The 20,770-nt window shown below is 39.3% G+C and overlaps 2 protein-coding genes across 5 annotated transcripts in view; one reads left to right on the forward strand and one right to left on the reverse strand.

The window, feature by feature from the left end:
• The window catches only part of zmp:0000000926 (ataxin-1-like), an 89,156-nt gene that overhangs the window by 29,699 nt on the left and 38,687 nt on the right, over nt 1-20,770 (reverse strand). The gene's annotated exons all lie outside the window — the stretch shown is intronic.
• On the forward strand, nt 5,913-19,149 carry LOC137184743 (dysbindin-like). Its single transcript, XM_067592710.1, has 4 exons — nt 5,913-6,351; nt 15,687-15,836; nt 16,193-16,342; nt 17,461-19,149. The coding sequence occupies exons 1-4, from the start codon at nt 6,309-6,311 to the stop codon at nt 17,748-17,750; spliced, it is 633 nt and encodes a 210-aa protein (XP_067448811.1). The 5' UTR covers nt 5,913-6,308; the 3' UTR covers nt 17,751-19,149.

Raw genomic sequence — 20,770 nt, forward strand, 5'->3', positions numbered from 1 at the left:
TCTGCAGATGTAAATGTTAATAAGTGCAGATGCTCTGCTCTTCTTTTAAAGAAGGCAAGTGGTCAAACTGTCCATTAGACAGGTCCTCCTGATGACACTAAAAAGACAAGGCAATGCTGGAGGAGAAATTACACCAGCCAAATGGATTTTCCACAACCTGAGAACTGAAAAAGTTATTAATAGCTCAACTTTAAATCAATGAAGAATTCATAATGGTTTTGTTAACAATTAAAGGACAACAATTTTACACATTGATCAGTTAGCTTTCTTTGGGGAGTCAGTCTGTGAAAAGACTTATATAACGTGTTCTGTGGCTCTGGAGGAGCTTTTTCAAGTCTGAGAAAATAACCCCTGATTAGCTGAGACAGGCTTATCTCAGCTTGAGCTTGGAGAATGCAATTTTGCCTTTATTTGATAGTTGACAGGGTAGAGAAAAACAGGAAATATGGTGTGAGAGAGAGGGATATGAAACGCAAAAAAGGTTCCTGGTCAGAATCAAGCAGTTGAAAAGAAAGCCTGCGTTACAAACTGGGTTTTTTCAGACAGGTTTGGTGTAACGTAAAGACACTATTGAGTTGAATTATTGGAAGTGTAGAATCCAGTGTTTTTAGCCACGTTGTTGGCGTGGCTCTAAGGATGGTAATGTCAGTCTGTTGGTCCACCACTTTGGTACAGAATGAAATGTCTCAACAACTATAGGATGGAATGCCATGGAATTTGGCACAGGAAATCCTGTAACCATAAGGATGTACCCTACTGACTCTTCCTTTAGCGCCACCGTGAGGTTGACTTTTTCGGTTTTGAGTGAAATATCTTCACAACTTTTGGATAGATTGCTGTTAGATTTGCTACAGACATTCAAGGACTTTAGTGATCCTCTGACTTTTCCTCTAGTGCCATTGTCAGGCTAAATTTTTAATTTGCTTAATACTTTGATTTATTTCCAAATACCAGCAAAACGAATGAAATATCCATCAGCTGCAGTTTGTGTTTAGAGCTAACTAGAAAAAAAAGTTAGCATGCTAACAGGATAAACTACGATGGTGAACATGTTAGCATGCTGATATTAGCATTTAGCTCAAAGCACTGCTGTGCTTAAGTACAGCCTCTCAGAGCTGCTAGCATAGATGACAGCAACATATCCGGGTACTTTGCCCTTGCGGCATGCTCCCCAACCTCTTTTGGTTGAAAACAGTCCCTCTAATTTGACTGGCAGAAAATACAAAGTCCGAGGTCTTTGCCAATTTAATAGCATAAAATAAGAAGACTGTTTGCTTTTTAGCTATTAGGAGCCCAAATCCTATGGCCAGTCAGGCAAACAATTATGTTATGTCATTGCCGACCAAAGATTGCCATCATCATATAGAAAAAATAAAAAGGGTTGATGAGTGGCATCACTAACTGCTAAGCTAGTGTTAACTAACTAGTGTTACTAGTGCTAAGTAACTAGCACTAGTAATTAGTGCTAGCAAGCTAGCAGTTACAGGCTAACATTAAATTGGGATTTCCTTGGCTTTTCAGTATGTTCTATGTACTGCTCTTTCAATGCAGCATCAACATTCACTACTTTGGCTTTTTTTATTTTTTTTATTTTAGAATTTTCAAATATGTAAAACAGTACAACGTATTCCCACTAAAAACTTAATAAATCAATAATATAATACACAGATGACAGAAAAGAAGGAAGTGAAGGGGGAAAAAACATGACCAATACCATGACGTACTTGTCACTGAGATACCTCAACCATTGTACCTGGATGTTAGTATTGGCCTATGCTGGAACCAGTTCAAAGATTACATCGAGTCCGCAATTGACAGAGGCAATGTTTCCATGTATTCAATAAAAGGCTGCCAGATCTTTAAAAATACATCATATCAGTTTTTCAGGACATACGTAGTTTTCTCTGAGGGCATACAATTAGTCATTTCTGACATTCTGCTTTAGAGAGGGGGGACTTCCAAGTTAATGCAATACTTTTTCTATAAGCAGCAAGAGCTATATCAATGAATTTTCTGGAACTCTGGCTTAGTTTCATGTTTGTTACGTAGGGAGATAATGTTCTGGGTCTAATGATGACTAAAATTATGTATCCATAATTTTAGTCAGCATGTCACATACGTCACACCAAAATGTTGTGACTTTGGCACATTGCCATTTGCAGTGTAACATTGTGCCCTCAGTAATGCCACATCTGAAACACATATTTGAGATTGTAGGTTTGTACTGGTGCAATCTCTTAGGGGTGAGGTAAAGCTAATGAAGAAAATTGTAGTTGACAAGCTTAAATCTGGCATTTAAAGTGGCGAACATGCTGTTCTGACATAGATCAGACTCGAGGTCCGCATCTATAGTAATGTCTAAGTCAGATTTCCACCTCTCTCGACCGATGTATGTTTTGTTTTAGACAGCAATCCATCACTGTTGAATATACCCTGCTAATGAATTGCCTTGAGATTTTGTTACTGTGAAGCACCTCTTCCACCCTTGTCAGGTCAGGTAGTAGCAGCTGCTCACCCCAACTTTTTTCAGGAAGGCTTTCAGTTGCAAATAACAAACAAAGTGTTTGGTGGATAAATCATATTTCTCTTTTAGCTGTTCAAAGGACATGAAAATGCCATCACTATAACAGTGTGCCAGGTATCTTATCCCTCTATCATACCAGAGCTTAAAAATTTTGTTATCAGAAATCACTGGTATGAGTTTGTTTTTCCATAAAGGTGTTTTAAGTTGACAAATCATTCCTCACTCCAAGAGTTTTATGGACCTCATACCATGATCTAACCAAGTGGACAATGAATGGGTTTTTGGATTTGCTAATAATACTTTTTGGATTCCACTTATAAAGTCACTTCCCACTTCTTCATCAAGGTTCTGTAATTCAATTTGTGTCCACGAGGGGCAGAGTCACGTTCAAACAAAGATGACCAAAATCTCATTTGTGCTGCCTGTTGTGGAGAATATTTATTCAACACTTGGCCAAGCAGAGAACAGAAACAGTAAACATCAAGGTGTTCTGCAGATGTTGTTTCTTCCCGTTCTGACTTCTGAAGGTCTGACTTTTGGTCTTTAACCCCAACAAATCATCCCATGATATGAAAAATTAGTCTTATTGGCTCATTTAGTTTCTAAACAACGAACTGCATTTTGCCTGTGTTAGTTCAGGTCATGTTGCATGGAGCTTCAGGTCACTGTCAGCACATTCTGGTTTGAATGTCTGATTATGCCTATGAATCTACACATTCACCTATCTGTATTCTCTAGGGAGTTTCGGGCCATCTCCCCGACTTTGGTTACCGGGACAACGCCGGTTCACTCTTTATCAGAGCGGCTCCTGCTTTCCCCAAACATCCAGACAGTTACTCTGAGTCTCAAGGAGAGGAGAGAATGTCTCCTTCTGCTTAAGAATTGTAGTGTTACCTCAAGGCCCATGCTTGACCTAGTGTAACCCAATTTGTATCCCCTAAAGTTAGGATTTTTCCATAACACTGCCCCATAGTAAAATTTGAAATTAGGGAGTCGGAAGCCACCCATCTTGTAGTCCCATGATAATATCTCCAAACTAACCCGAGGTACTTTACGATTCCAGGTGAATTCACTTACAATTTTGTTAAGAGTTTTAAAGATACTATTGGAATGGTGGATAGGGAGAGATTGAAACAAGTGTATTATCCTTGGCAAAATGTTCATCTTTATACAGCTGACTTTGGTAAATAAGGACAGGGATAGGTCTGTCCACCTGTTTAGGTCAATCTCTATTTTTTGAATGAGCACAGGGTAGTTGAGTTTAAAAAGGTTCTTCAAGATGCTATCCACCTGGATACCCAGATATGTAAACCCTTTTGGAGCCCACTTAAAGGAGTCTGGCTGGCACAGGTCTCTGCGATCAATTTTAGACAGAGGGAGTACTTCACTTTTCTCATAGTTCACCTTATAGCCAGATATTATGCTATAATTGTCCAGAAGAGCTTGTAATTTAATAACAGATCGTGCTGGGTCCGTAAGAAATAAAATTACATCGTCAGCAAATAGACTGATTTTGTGAGTTAATTGACCCACTTGGAAGCCTTTTATGTCTGGGTCTATGTCTTGTCTCACAGCTTGTGCCAGCAGCTCTAATGCCAGGACAAAAAGCCTGGCAGAGAGCAGACAACCCTGTCTGCTGCTTCTTTGCAGTGTGATAGGAGCTAACCTTATACCATTTCTGACTATCTTGGCTTGTGGTATAGGGTTTTCACCCAATGAATGAAAGATGGGCTGAACCCAAATTTGCCCAGGACCTTGAGCAAATATGGCCATTCTAGGCGATCAAAGGCCTTTTCAGCATCTAATGACAGCACAATACTAGATTCGTTTCTGGTATTTGCTTAGAGGATAATGTAGAGAAGTCTAAAGAGGTTGTTGGCCAAGAGTATAAAACCTGTCTGGTCTATATTGATACATTTGGGGAGGAACCTGTTAAATCTGTTGGTTAAGGCTTTGGAAATTATCTTAAAGTCTGTATTAGAGAGGACTCATAGGCCTATAATATTTTTTTGGGTTTTTGTTTTTCCTGTGAATAACCATTATTAAGGCTATAGAAAAAGAATAAGGTAGTGTTTGTGTTTCGGTTGCCATATTTAAGACATCCACGAAGAGAGGGACGAACAGATCTTTAAACTCCTTATAAAATTTGGGAAGGAAACCATCTTCACCTGGAGATTTATTAGATTGTAATGAGAATATTGCTTTTTCAGTTTCTTTTTTTTTTTTTGATTAAAAGGACAGTTTATCTCCTCCTGGTCCTCTGTGTTAATCTTGGTGGTTCAATAGTTGATAAGATTGTATCTATCTTGGAGAGATCACCTGGGGATTATGATGTATCTAAAGAAGAGAAGTAGTGTTTAAAACCACTACTTTGACTTTTAACATTATAACTGTTGACTTTTACATCATTAAATAAACTGTGATGAAGTGTTTGCCACAGGAGTACATGTTTTGTCTGGCCGGGTCCCACATTTGAGTATTTCATAATCTCTTCAAATGGCCTGAAGCCACAGATCTCTTCTTTTACTGCACTTCACTCTTTGGGGAGGTACATGAAACTGTAAACTGTTGCATGTTGCCACTAGTTTTTCCAATTTGGCACCAGCACTTTTACAGCACTTGTTTTCACCCAAAATGGGGTGTGGTCATTTGGGGCAGTGACATATGCCTGCTCTCATGTATGGCTGTAGACTCCTAGTATTGTTTAAACTTGATCCATACTGGGTACTAAATGGATATCTATCCCTCTGCTACATCAATTGTGACCATTCTTTCTTTGACCTATCTATCTCAAGTCCCCCAACTTAATACAAATTTAATGCTATTTGTTACTTTCAATACTTTTAATAAGGCTGTTAGTTAAAACCTATGAACCTTTTAGAATTATGCCTTATCAGAAAGTGGCACTGTTAAAATTAAAGCAATATATAAATAATGAAACAAACATAGATTAATAATAAACATAACATTAGGCTACATGACAGGGCATGACATAATGTAACACAACACAATACAATGCATAGCATTACATGAGTTTCATAACATTTAGTCAGGTTATATAGTCAGTCATGTAACCTGCAGATTTTTTTTCCTGACTTGCTGAGAGACTGTGATGATTTTATATATATGCAGGACCTCTGATCCTATCACAGTTCCACTTCTAAAGCTTTCATCTTACAACAAAGCAAATAAATAAAAAAATATATAAAGCAAAGCAGTAATGGTTGAGAAGGGAGGGGTTAATCCTGGTATATTCCTAAATATTATGTAAAAACCTTATATTCCTCCTGATCCTACTGACCCCCTTGTCGTTACCAGTTGGTACAGGCCACAACGCTGTAGCCCACTATCAGTCACCCCCGTCCCTAAGCTGCACAGCTCCCTACAACCCTACTGAGCCTGTCTGACAGAGCAAGCGAGCGAGCGCGTGTGTCTGTGTGTGAGAGAGAGAGAGACACACACACACAGAGGCAGCCGAGATGAGAGTGTGAAGCAGTGAGAGGGAAACCTAGAAAGAACAGCAAAGGCGATCAGAAAGGGAGGAGGGAGTCAGCGAACACAGCAAAAAGGCTGAGCATAGTAGAAAAAAAGAGGAGAGGAGAGGGTAATGTGAATGTACTATCTTTGATAGTCCTGGTGCCAAAGTCAAAAGATGCAATGACTAGATGACCAGCCACTACACACACCAGCATCCTGTCCTGGAGCCTTGACAGGAGGGGACAAGACAAATTAATACGCACTAAAAGGCAAACACTCTCTTCAAACAGCCCTACATCACTGGATCATGTCGACTACTGGGTCAACCAACCACAACAAACATCTGGCATGTAAGTAACCAACAGTGTATGAGTTAAGAGAAATGTAGCTGCAGACAAAGTGGTAGTAAACAGACTTGCAATATTGTACAATATTAATACTGTAACTTTACTGTTCTGTATGCAGAATTACTCTGCATAGTTGCATAGTTTAACACAAATTTCAGTTCAGTTCAGGGCAGTGATTTACCACATTCATTTCCACAGTATGGTCTCTTCAGATTTTAAGGGAATATCTATGCATTTCCCGACTGAGGGAAGTTTTATTATAAAATTGTGCAGAGGATATTAACTCCTTACTACTGGTTCAGAGTCCTTCACGAGACATGTTTAATCCAGCTACAGTTACCTCTTTGAAAAGATAACAGATCAATACTGGGTGTAGGCCTACTTTATGTTACATACAGTGCTGCCTGGCTGTTACATAATTTTCTCCAAGCTACACTGCTGAAAACTGTCCCCCCCACCCCACCCCCAAGGATTCATCAAATTAGTACTCACTGAAATACAATAAATTACACATATTCAGTTGACCCTTATCCTCCTTGATTCAACCGTTAAACCAATTCTCATTAGCAACGACTGTAAAAATCTTATTGTAACAACAGCCATACTAGCCAGGCTAATAACAGCCATAGGCCATCTCTTTTTAACTAAATTAGCCTGACAGCCTTGATAGTGGTTCGGCACTGTTGATGCAGATAAGGTTTAATCCCAGTGAAGGTATAACAACTACTTCTTAGAGTCTGACTAAGCTAAAAGAAGAATGTCTTCACACAGAGAAACACGAAAGACATGCTAACTGCTACCTGCTTGCTTCCTAATTGACCTCACAAGAGCAGTTTTTTTGTGTTGAAGTGTCAGGAGAACAATCTGCTATTTGCCTACTTGCCTCTTTAATGAACATGTATTTGTGTACGGGTGCCTATGAATGTTTGTTAATGTGTACAGACTAGAAGCAGAGCACTACATATGAACTCTGTGGAGACTATTGAAAGCCCTTTCGACTGATCATAGGGAGCAGTGGGCAACGCTGGAGGTCATCTTTGCATTTAGCCCTGAGTAAAGTGCCTTAATGGCCTCAGGAATGGGAATGGCCAGGGAATACAAAATCTGATCAGACACTTATAGAGCGCGTGGTCAGACAAGGTTCAAGATAGAATCCCAGCACTGGGATGAAAGGGGCTTGAAGATGGGAATTAACTAATGCAATGGATGTAGACTTCAACACAGAGGGGGTGGAGGAGATAATAGAGTGATTGATCATGCATACATTTAAATAATATGTTCATAGAGAGTATTCGTTGGATCTGTTCTTCAGGTAGCACTTCCTGCAGTATGACGTGGTATGATGATGATGCTGGTGGTGGGTGTTGTTGAAAGAGGTAGAACACTGCTATCAAAACTGACTAGACTGGATTTACTCTCTACAACATGGTTTTGTGCTTATGGATACGAGTGTGTGGACGGTGAGGGGAGTGGGGAAGCATGGCGGGGGAGGTGGCTGTTGTGGTGCAGTGATCTCACTCATAAATGATTTATGCTTGATGGACTGCTGTGGCTGCGAGGCCAGCAGAGGAGAACGATTGGCTCTGTAAATAATAGTAGTAATACCTAAAGATGATGTGGCTGTACATTGCTGAGAGCTGGGTGACACCATCATCGGCCCCCAGGGGGAAGTAGGAGCTGCAGGAGAGGAGGGGGGGGGGTGGAGTTTGAGATAGATGAGCTGTCAAATGTGACTGGCCATGCAGTGCAACTGCCTTACTAGCTCTTTCTCACACACATAAACACCCAGTTTCTGGTTCATGAAAACAGAAAGATGATCATGGGATTTCTTTCCACTTGCCACAAGGGGATTGAATGCTACACCATGTGACTCTCTGGTTCAATAGGAACATTTGTTCTCTGCTTCTAGTGCAGTTCTCAGGACTCTTGATGTATGACTGCACCGTTAAAATGACAAAGAGTGGCTGGTAACACATGTATTCAGAGTTTAATGTTTTCATCATCAAAAGATGCTGATAAGGTAGCCAGAGAACACATCGTATGCTGGGAGCAAAATAACATGACAGACCAACATGTAATCTGTCATACTTGAAAGAACCAGCAATGAGTGTTGATTAACAGGAGCAGAGGAGTGGAAGAGGCAAAAGGGTTAGACCCTAGAATCACAAGTATGGAATAATCATGTGCTTCAGCTCAACTGTCACCTCTGGCCAATTGGACCACCCACCCCCACTTCGTCTAAAACACACACACACACACACACACACACACACACACACACACACATCAATGCAGGAGTGAAAATGTCTGAGGGAGAAATACTTAGGAGAGAAAATGTGAACTGCAAAGACGATAAAGAAACACATGCAAAGAAAGGTTTATCATTAAATGCTACATACAGTTATTTCAATCCTGTGTGTGACACACAACAAATACACAAAAATTGAATGGCGTGACTGCACCCTTGTATTCGTCAGTGTGAAGCTTAGCTGAGGCAAGCAGACTCAGTAAAGCCTTTGCCTCATATCACTGACACTACAGTCACTTTATACCAGGAATAATGCACAGCAGGCTCAGGTTGCATAACACCACATTCTCCTTTCTTTGACAAACAAATTCTTTCTTTCTTCCTTCCTTCCCTTCAGACTCAGCCAACACGGACATCCTACATGCATGTAAATACAACCAAGGCAGTAAGCTGAGTAGTCATGCACTATGATGCAGTAGGAATCCAGTGTTGTAGAGAGTGCAGTTGAAGGATTGTACGAGCATTATGTAACAATAAGCCCTAGGTAATTATGGTTCAGTGTGGGCTGAGGTGGAGTGGGGGGTTTCCGAGTAGGGGGCATAGGTCCTGTCACAGAAGATGGGTCTTAAAGCTTAACTTGGTTAGTGGCCTATAGCATTTGTATTTCTGCTTCCACCCAGAGTGAAATCCTCACTCTTATGTTTTTCAAAATAGTGGCACAAGATGAAAAAAGGAGCCTCTATAGTCAGTTCAATATAAATGTGTTCCATTACAGAGGCTACCATCTCCTTTAAAGTTTGTACCTCAAAAGTGTCAAAGTAGGTCAACAAGGCTGTCCTTTCCAAAGGCTCCTCTGATAGCAGCTGAGTACCGAGCCCTAATTTGGAAACCCAAATTTGCCACTTATATTTAGCAAATTCTTGGAGGGAAACTTGGATATTTCTGACTTTAGGAGTCGATGAGGATTATTTAAGTTTTGGTCTCTCTGAGGCTAAAGATATGGCTACATTAGCCTTCTGTACAATGAAATTGGCAATTCGCCAAGCCCAGCCCCCAAACATCGTCCAATCATAGCTTAGCAACCGTAACTAGGCAAAGCAGGCCTGTCAAGCTGTCAAAGGATTTCTTTAAATGTTGAAACAGTGTACATGGGACCGTATTGGACACTCGGTATCTCAAGAGTTTGGAGGATGGCATCTTTCATATACCCTTTACAAAACCAAAAACACAACAGCAAAAGTGAGAAGAATGGGTTACACTTAAGCGGCAACTACCACAGCTTGAGGCTGAAGCCAGTGCAGTAGTACTTTTTAAATACCTGGCTCTATTGACTCCCATTCAAAATATGTCCACTTCTCTCTAGAAATACCATATATTTCTTATTTTTTTGAGTCATTATGGTCTCAATTGCTAAATCCAGGCTCTTAAATAATTGTGCTGGTGGTCATTTAGGAAATTATTGCTCCATTAATAAGATTTGAAGACTTGTAGTAATGATTGAAAGTCTGCTGGCACTCTCCCTGGCTCCGGGACTCACACTGTCTCACACTTTCACACTCTTGTTTAAAGAATAAAAAGTGATTTTGTGGTTAAGGTTACACTAACAACACCCTCACAGGATTCAGTCAATATTTTGGTAAGCTTAATGTTACTTGATCATGATACCTGTCCTGTTAGCACAATTTACTTAAAGTAGCTAATGTTATCACAAGTGTGCACTGGTTGATGTTCCTGGTAAGACAGAGTTTGCTTAGGTCCAAAGCAGCTGAGCATGTTTCCAGAGAGTGAAAGGCAACACCCCACACTCCTTATTTGGAAGGTCCTGGCTTCAAATGGAAAATATGGCACTGACCATTAGCTGCAACTCTGGGCTTCAAAACAAACCCCAATGCAAGCCAGTGGGTGACATCACACCTTGCTATGTCCATCTTTATATATAGTCTATGTTTATACTGTGTTTATCTGCTCTAATGTAAGCTGCAAATGTTAACAGCTTGCTACCCTCAGTAATAACCTAACCTTGTTTCCAAAGGCAAGGGGCAAGTCATTAACAATACTATATCAGGGGGTTACAGGTTACGTCAGAAACCTACACTCAACCCCCCCCAGAATAATCTAATGTCAGTAGTCAAACATGGATATAAAAATATTTAGCAGAGCTATCATGAGCTGGAGCCACTGAGAGCAAAGCTGGACTTTGTAGTCTGGCAGTGTAATATTGAACAAAGCATGCTGAGGGCACACTGTTAGACAAATGATTTCTCGATTTTCAAACACAGTGCATCGCTGTTTCTATTGGCCAAATGCACATAACGTCTGTGGTGAAATATTAGTTTTACTTGGGAAGGAGGTGCAGGTTAGATCCATAAGCATTCAATACTGTTATGCAGTGGTAAGGTTAACAACACCGCTGTCCCAGGGTAATCATCAGCAGAGCGAGTTTGAGATCTAAGACACTGCCAGATCCTCTTTTTGCAACAGCAGTCAATTATTAATTCTGTCTTTCTTTGAAAATAATATTGTTTTTACTGTCCATCAGTGGCTGTTTCAAAGCCATGATGTGTTTTAGTGCAATATCAGCATCGACATTCATTACATCTGTTAAATCAGTGTTGAACCAGCAGATTTGAAGCCTAGTACCTCACGAATTACAGTATATTTTCTTCTTCCTCTTTTATAAGCTATGTCTCTTAATATCCTGAGGCCAACACTTCCCTGACAAAGCAAGTGTTGGCCATCAAAGCTGTTCTCTGTTACTTGACCCACCTTCAGTAAATCCTTTCCATGTGACCTGTATTTCACAGTCTGGATAGGGGTAAAGCAGCAGCTTGGTAAGAAGTGAATGGGTTGCCTCATTTAACACAGGGACTGTTTCATGTGACTTTGTGCTTACTGACCCATGCACGACCATGTCTTGAACATCAAAGTCGCCCGTTTACTGGCAGTTCACTTGCTTTTATTCGTTATGCAACAGTTGCTCATTTTCTCACAATGTTTTTTCCCCTTTGGACTGCCTCCGATGATTAAAAAGGGGAAAAATACTTTACTTAATGAGCCAAACAGCCGCATAAGGATTGTTGATGTTTAATAACGCCTGTCAAAAGCAAGGGATTCCCCCCGTGGAGGCTATGAACACCATCTGGGTCTCACATTGAGCATGGTAATAATGTAGCCTCAGCCAATTTGCATGGACGCCTCCTACACATCTTCCACAGCAGGATGGTAGACAACTCAGAGGTTATCTTTTTTTTATCATCTTTATTACACAAGGACTATGCACAAAAAACATTAATCTCAAAAAGAGAAGAGATGATTTATGCCAGATTTAGTTATTAGATAATTTCCAGGTACACACAAAACTATCACCAGACACTAAAAACATTCATTTACATGCAACACCATTACTTAGTCTCTATAACACTAACAATTACAAATCTACAAGCACACATCAACATATAAATACCAGCACATTAATCCAGTACAACTATAAAATTACAATTCATTAAAAATCTGAATCATGGTCAAATTAATGTCGACATGACTGATTGCTCAATATCCATTTTTTTTGCACCATAGGAAAAAGAAAGACTGTGCATCTGGATGAGTCAATCTTTTACATATATGTTTTTCTCCCAGGCAGGGGTAAACAGAGACATGCAGCTGAACCAATGCGTGGGTTGGTCATGTCCACTGGCTATCTCAACTTGAGTAGTGAAATTTGATTTTTAAAGGAAGGGACTCTGTGAGAGAGGAAGAGCTCAACGGAGGGAGAGACCCGAAAAAGCCAGTAGGCATAGCTGAAGTTTACGTAAGCTGTGTAGTTTCATCATCATCAGAAGCCTCGTCACTGCTCTAACAAGCCTAACTGATTTATTTATCTAAAGCTTCCCACTGCTGCTGAATAATTATTGCTGAATATTCATTGACACTGGCAGGTGGCATCCAGGTGGCAGAGGTTTGGGCAGGTTGGCATGTTGAGGCAATTGGTGTCCTTTAGATATAATTACCTTGATTGACAATGCCAGAATAATGCAAGGCAATGGACAGAAGTGCCTTGGTCACACAGTTCTTTTTGCTGTCTACTGTTTTACTGGACTGATGGGACATGGCTGAGGCAGTGGACGTATGCAGTGGTATGTCTACATTTATTGAGGTTTGGGATAATGGTGGCAAGGGTGGATTTTCCACAGCATTTTGACTATTTCAGATGTCTATATATTTTAAAGGCATGCAGTTGGGTAACAATTTAATAGAAAAGCCATTATAGAGTAAGGTGTTGGGCCACCACAAGTCTTTGTTTGGTGTTTTGATGATGTTTGTGAGCGCTGTCTAACATTTCAGTTTAAAATCTCTATAAGTCTTCAAATGTGTTCAAATCTGGTGACAGACCATGACAAATGATTCATTATCATTTATATTCATTAAATATTTCAATGACCCTCCGTGTCCTGTATAGAAGCATCTGAATTTGCCATGTTTCTTCACTCCTTTATTCTGCTTTTTCCTTTTCATTTTTACACCTGTCTGTGGTATAAAATGAAAATTACAGCTTGTAGAAGGAAAGCCTGCACTCAACAACCTTGCAAATAAGCAACATATGCAGCTGTCCTTTGCCACCTACAACAAATCACCATAAAACATTCAATATATTCAGGGCATTGCTTTGCATTGCATGTATTTACCTTAGTAAATGAGCACCACAGGTTTTGATTAAAGATGGACCAGTATTTTTTTTTCAGCTAAATTAATTTACCTGCTGGAACTGGAACTGCTTAAATTTTTAAGTTTCCAGACTTCTATAACCTGCTCTTCATCTCAGCTTGAGGCTAGCAGATCAAGACTACATCAGCCATTACTAGCATAACACAACTGCATCTGTACAGTGGAGTGAATTGAATGCATTGTGGGTAATATAGGCATATTCTTCTTTCTTGACAAGAGAGAAGAATACAACAATTCTGATCCTTTTTTAAAAACTGTCCATTGAGAGTCCGACTGCTTCTAGTACTAATACCACATACAGCGTGTGTAGAACATGATGTGTGCATGGATCCAAGTTGCACAACTGCTTGTGGGAATTACTAGGATATGACAATTTGGATATACCTCATCCAGTCCAGCTTTAATAGATTAGATTTTATCATAACAGCAAGAACAAGTAACGAGCAAAATCTTTTTGAACCAAGCTGATTTGTCACTTGTCTCCATTGGACTGTAATGTGAAGTGGGGTTGCAATTAAGTTAGAATTTTAAATTATATTCCATACAACAACATCACCAGTGTAGTTTGGAGTTTGGAGATCTGATATCACTAATACCAGTATCCAGTTAGTTAGACATATTAGTGATTTATTACTTTAATGTTGTGTAACTACTTTACATTTTAAATTTGTGTCTGGCCTCTAGATCATATTTAATCTGGATCACTGTAAGCTTTACAGCATTGACTTACTTGTTGAAACATCAGCCAGAGAAGTTTCCTGACTTTACAGACAACTTGAATAACAGAATAAAGGGCTGTTGTCAGCACATGGCAGTGGACACACACCCCACCAGAGCTGTGGAAGAGTGACTGACAGATTGACTGGCTGAATCTCCAGAGACTGAGCTGTCTGATGAGGGAGGCTGGCTGACACAGATGTGCTGCCATGTTTGTTTTCAAACAGGAGAAAAGCAGCACTGGAATCATGTAAACATGTTAGTCATGGAAGCTTAGTACATGTTACACACAGGGTGACAAAATGAGCATAAACTGAATTATACACACACACAGACACACACATACACACACACGCAAAAGCACATATAGTTTGCATGCTCACTCTTACAGATTCATATACACACGCACACACATACATAACAGCACTACTGACATGAGTCAAAGTGTCAGCTCATGGAGGCCAGTGGGAGAAGGCACAGTGTGTTGAGGAGAATGTAGCGCGGTTACACAACCACAGCTGGTCAGCTTGGCAGAGGTTGATGCCAGGGGTAGACCTAAGGACAGATGCCTTCTTGTTTTTCATACCATGTTTGTATTTTCACGCATTCCTCTTTTCACGCTTCCTTTTCTGGACCCTTTTGCCCATACATATGATTCTGCAAACATTGAGACAGACAACCTAAAGATATTCAGTCTACTGTCACAGAGGACTAAAGAAGCCAGAGAATATTCATATTGTAGAAGCTGGAACAAGAAAATGGGCATTTTTACTAAAAAAAAAAAAAAAAAAAAAAGGAATCAAAATAGCTGGCAATTAATTTTCTGTTGATAGACTAATTGATTAATTGACTAATCATTGCAGCTGTAAATTGGGAGCAGCACCAACTCAAACCAAAATATTCAGGAAACAAAGAAGAAACTTGGATCTCTCTCTCTCACACACATGTATCTGATGTGAACAACTTTTTGTTTGTTGGCATTCAGATTTTCAAGCAGCATGGGTGTTTGACTGTAACCACTAGAGGTCAGGCTAATACCGTGATGACATTTTCTTTGCCTTGAGAAATGTCACAGAAAGGGCCGACTGAAAGGAAATGGCAAGAGAAGAGAAAAGACAGGAGAAGGGTATTGAATGCACTGACTTGTGTTTTAGGAACGTGAGAAATTGTGACCATTGTAATGACAACTGATGAGTTTACAGTATTAGTCTATTAGTCTACAGTATTAGGTTCCTTTAATAGGTTGGCAAACAATGTTAGGCTACCACAAACATTGCCATGTCAATTAACCTCAATTAACTTAATCTCATTGTAAGTCTTCAAATCATATGTTCTTTTTTTTCAAGCATGTGTGGTTTATTGATAGTAGACTGTATAGAGAGGACATGAAATGAGGACAGAGACAAAAATGGGGAGTGACATGAAACAAAGGTCCACAAAATGACAGTCCCTCAACGTAAAGCAGAATAAGGCAGTTCATTCTTTTTCCATCTGCAATTAGCCATTTTTGTGCACTGGAAAAAGAGACTACACCACCAATTAAACACATATTTTTTTTTCAACAAACATGACACAATACCTCAATAATACAATTTAGATTAATGGGTATTTTTTATGTTTTTGTGTGTGTGTGACTTGTTTTGTTGGTCAGCGGAGACAGACAACTCTCAGAGGGTGTTGGACAATGATTCTGCCCAGCAGCTGAAGTTGAGGGAGAGACAGCGCTTTTTTGAAGAGGTCTACCAGCATGATGTGGACAACTACCTGCCCTCTGCTCACCTGCAGATTGACTGCAGGAAACGTGAGCGACTGTCTACTTTTACACGCCATGTCGAGCTGGAGGCATAAATAATTAACAACTATTATAAATTGAAGTAAATGAAAAGTGGGAATGAAATGTTTTGAAAGTTGCTTGCTGTTGGGCAACTGTTTCATATCTGGTTTGATCTGAAAGAACAATATAATACAGAATACATTATACCCTTAACTGTCACTATTTATTAACATAATTAACACATCAAAACATTAAAATACTATTCAGTTGAGAATAACTCAAAAGCTGGTATTATATTCTATTTACACATCAAGATTCAAATGATTTGTATGGCTTGTGATATAAACAGTGTGTATTAATGGGATTTCTGCCTGTATATGCAGCCCCTATGGGTAGTATATCATCTATGGAGGTGAATGTGGACGTGCTGGAACAGATGGACCTGATGGACATCTCTGACCAGGAGGCCCTCGATGTGTTCCTCAACTCTGGCTCAGGAGCAGATGAGGGAGCGCTGGCATCCCCACTACCAGGTGCACTGATCTACTTTTTCACTGACAACATTTTGAGTTGTTGCAGAAAAAAAGCACAGCTTCAGTTACTAAACTTTTTGATAGATGAATTTGTTTTACCTCCTAAAGCCATTCTTGTAACCAATTTTCACATGAAGATTTTAGAAAAGGAGGCATAAAATAGAGGTTCCAGAAGCTCAGAATGTCAAGATTTGACATATTTGACATGACTGATATTCTTTATGTATACTGTATCTTGTTTTTTTTTTCTTTTTTCAAATCATTAGGTAAACTTTTTTTCTTTTTTACACACGATGAAACCTTAGAAAAGAGATGGCATGTCTACTGGAATGGAACCATTATTTTGTTATTATTTACACCTGTGTTTTTCCTGGTTTGACAACTTTGTGTCTGCCCTGAAAAGGGTCCATTGTATCAGTGGTTACAATTAATATAGAATTCATATATACAGGGACACAAACATTTTTGGCTGCATTCATGAATAAAAGTTAGTAATTCTCTTTATTCAAAATTGATCAATTTTATGGTAAAGCTTTGGTAAAAAGGTACTGTAAGATTTTTTTGACATTTTGGGTGAAATTGATCAAACTCACATCCTAAAATTAGTGTTTAAATACTGAAACTATTAAATTTTGATATGCTCTCTACTTTAGTTGCACTACATAGTGAGGGAAAAAAGATTCAGGAGAGTCATATGAAAAGTTTTGTCATTTGCAATTGTAATTTTGGCTTTTCAACATCAAATATTTTAGGTTTACCACTGTTGCAGGTTGCACAGTCACAGAAAATCCCCAAATTGCTTTGATGTGACAAATACGGGATTTCCCACAGGTCGAGAATTTATTTGTGGTTTGTCAAAACTTACAATCCACACTTGAGAGTTTTTTTTACGAGGGCAGTCAATTTTCTAATATCTTTTCAGCAGACTTTTAAATTAATCTGCGCTTTTAATTGCATTACAGGAAATCAAGAAAAATTGCATTGCAAGAAATCTCTTTTCAGTGTTGACAACTCTATTCATTTTGGCCAACCATATCAGTTAAATAAAAAGGAAACATTGAGTAATGCAGGCGACAGGTAACAGGTACAGGATATGTTCTAACAGCTTCTGTTCACAGAGGATGAGGATGAAGACGAGGATGAAGAAGATGAAGACGCAGAGGTTGTCTACAGGGAACATGCGCCTTTGAAACGGCAAAATGAAGTTCACCGTGGTTCAAAGTCTCGCATGTCCTCTACATCATCTGGTTCTAGTGATTCCAGAGGAATCGACACACCTGTGATCCAGTCGGATGATGAAGAAGTCCATGCTGACACTCTGCTGCTGACCTCTGTTCCCCAAACCAGGGATGAAGAAACAGAAGAGGAGGAAGAAGAGGATAGATGCCTTGCAACTAAATCTTCATAAAGACTGAATTTTACTCTCTGTAGAGATACAGACAGAGGGTTAAAAGAGTCTCTACATTTCTCTACAACCCTCTACATTTGCATTCCTTTCTTTTGAGGAAAAACCCTAGCATGGTTGACCTGGCTGTGATTCGTGTCTTTTGAATATCTTACAGAGTACTATGGGGTTTTCTGTACAACTTAAAAGCTAATCTATTTTTCCTAGTCACATGGTAAAAAAAAGTTTGTTGCAATGGTGTCTAAAGTTCCTTCTCTGTATATGCAAATTATCTCGTAATCCCACGCTCATGCTCTAACATGTTCTGGTTGAGATGAAAAGCTCCCTCCTGCCTATTTTGTGTCTTGAAGGCAGATGTCAAACAGCCATGAAAAACAAGAAGGCTAGAGTGCATCTTTGCTTTAGAGACATTTAAGTAAGAACAAAAGTGAAGTAAAGACATATTCACTGAACAAATGCAGAGATAGTCAAAGAAAAGGAAAATCCGAGGCACCTGTAAAAATAACTAATAAAAGCTTTTTAATTTTTACTACACATGAACTCGTACATTGAGTACATTGGATTTTCCTCTTTTTGCGTCTGCTATATTTGAGATTGACATTTAGATTGTGTCCCCCTCATTATTAAATAGACCTCCTCATGAACACATCACCTAACACCTGATCTGTGGCATGGTTCATCTTAAACTGTAATGAGCTATTTCATTGTTCTGTGATGATGTTTCCACTTTTGTCTGCAGTGTGAAATGGCTTTGAGGTGAGCATTAAAAACAGAGATTTAAAACTGACAGCTCCTAATTGCATGGCTTAAAGACTGGACCGAGTTCAAAGGCGCAAAGATACAGTTTTAAGTGCAGGCATCATGCATTTAATAATGCATGATCATGAATCTATTGACGTGTGCATGTGTAAACTATTTACAGTATCATGGATGGAACTGTGTTTGTAAATGCATGCCTGTTTGTTAGTGAATACTTTATATTTTTTTAATTATGTAACTACAGTGTGTTGCATTACTGAACTATGCAGGTGAAACCTGTATAAAGTACTTAGTAAAACATGTCGCTCCTCTCCTCCTTGTGAGATGTAAATTGAGATTTGGATATATTCAATTACATAGAAAGTGAGTGATTAAGCAGACAAGTATTGTTTGTTTATTCATTCACTCCTGTGTGTGTCTCTTTGTACGGGTGTGTGAGTGTATGGGGGTGGGTGTGTGCATGTGTGTGGGTGTGTGTGGGTGGGTGTGGACGGGAAACATTAGAACAATACAACACGTATTCCCTTGGTTGAGCCTATGGTTACATTCCTAACAACCTTTTTATAGTGTAAAACTTGATGTGTATCTCTTCCCCATTTGACCAACTTTAACTCAATAAAAAGAATGAAGGTTAAAACGACAATGTTAACAATGAATTTATGTTTGCCTATGTTGTCTGTCCTTCATTCATTTGTTTCTCCTTCATGTGTTTTTATATTGTCTCGCCACACTTGAAGACATGACGAATAGAAGGCTGTGTTGCTGTTCTAAACCTCAAACTAGTAATGATAAAATAATATGTAACAAACAAATGGAATGCTTCACATGCGGGCAAACATTTTAACAATGTGTAAGACGTCTGCATACTGTATAGTTAAAGCAAACACATGACAAGCTCAGTCTGTATCTCAAACAAAAGCCCAACATTGTATTCACCTGTGTAGTATGCAAGGGAGAAAAGAATTTCCCCACAGGGAAAATGTAAATGTAATATCACATGGATTTATAAAACTGGTGCAAATTGGCAGTTGTTTTCTAGTTCGGCTAGTTTTACAAGTTTGTGTCTGCTTTACTCTCAGTTGTTAAATGCATTTTCTCAGATGTCATTGCAATCTTTGGTTGGTTTGTTTGTTCTCTATCATGGCAAGATCTGGTTTTGCTTGCTGAAATGTTTGCCTGTGCTGAACTGCTGACGAGCTACGAGACACTGCATTGTGCCAAATGTGGTTTGTTTTTGTCATCCACTCAATGATAACAAGTGTTCTTTTTGATTTCCCTCTTGGCAAAGAGCTTGCATTGTCTCATAATCGCACACATGTGAGTCAAATCATTGTCTGGGTATTCCTACGCTTGGACCTATATATAGTACACAGACATTTTAACTTGACTGACATCCAGTTATCAAAACTTCCCAACAAAGTGGGAAACACACTGTTAACCTCTGTACCCTGGGGAGGCCAAAATGTATGGAGCATATTCTACAAGTACCTTCAGTGTCTGCACAGTGTATTATGATTATATTCCTCCTGCTGCAATAACGATACATCCCATAAGAAGGCACAAATTATGTGCTAAAACCTATCCTCATGTAGCATACCCAACTGTCTCCAGGTACACTGAAATTTTCAAATCCAGACATGTTTTCCCCCTCAGGTCAACCTGTTGAGGTGAGTACTGGATCTGGCAATGATATTTCTCTAAACTCTCTGACTAACCACTAATATGCTCCCTGGAGCAAGTCAGGCCTTCTGGCCTCCAACACCACTCCTGCATGAAATGTCACTGCTGAACTCATGAGAATGAAATCCACTGGGTATTTACTTAGGCACAAACTTTGGGCTCAAGTCAAGTCAAATCATGCCAAATTTATTTGTATTGCCCAATAGCACAAATTTGCCTCCGGGGGCTTTACTGTCTGTACAGCAATACAACATCCTTTGTCCTTAGACCCTCGATTCGAATAAGGAAAAACTCCCTAAAAAAAAAGGGAAGAAACCTCAGGAAGAGCAACAGAGGAGGGATCCCTCTCCCAAGACGGACAGACGTGCAATAGATGTTGTGTGGACAGAATAGTCTTGCAAGAGGCATGTTTAACCTTTTACTCCAATACTGTCAATAAAAATCCTGGTAATTTAAAGGTTTCATCATCTCAATAATCAGTGTCTTCAGATCCTGATCTTACTCTGCTATCAAACTTAAGACCATTGTAAGCAATGCAATGGGTTCCTAAAAACAGAGTCAACAACAGTTAATCTTCCTTTCCA

The sequence above is a fragment of the Thunnus thynnus genome, chromosome 6 (genome assembly GCF_963924715.1).
Source record: "Thunnus thynnus chromosome 6, fThuThy2.1, whole genome shotgun sequence".
NCBI classification, from domain to species: domain Eukaryota; kingdom Metazoa; phylum Chordata; class Actinopteri; order Scombriformes; family Scombridae; genus Thunnus; species Thunnus thynnus.

Excerpts from the sequence above, each read along its gene's own strand:
- LOC137184743 (XM_067592710.1), top strand. The coding sequence starts at position 6,309 with ATGTCGACTACTGGGTCAACCAACCACAACAAACATCTGGCAT. Across the intron at positions 15,837-16,192 it reads GCAGATTGACTGCAGGAAAC|CCCCTATGGGTAGTATATCA; the intron begins GTGAGCGACTGT and ends CTGTATATGCAG. Across the intron at positions 16,343-17,460 it reads GCTGGCATCCCCACTACCAG|AGGATGAGGATGAAGACGAG; the intron begins GTGCACTGATCT and ends TTCTGTTCACAG.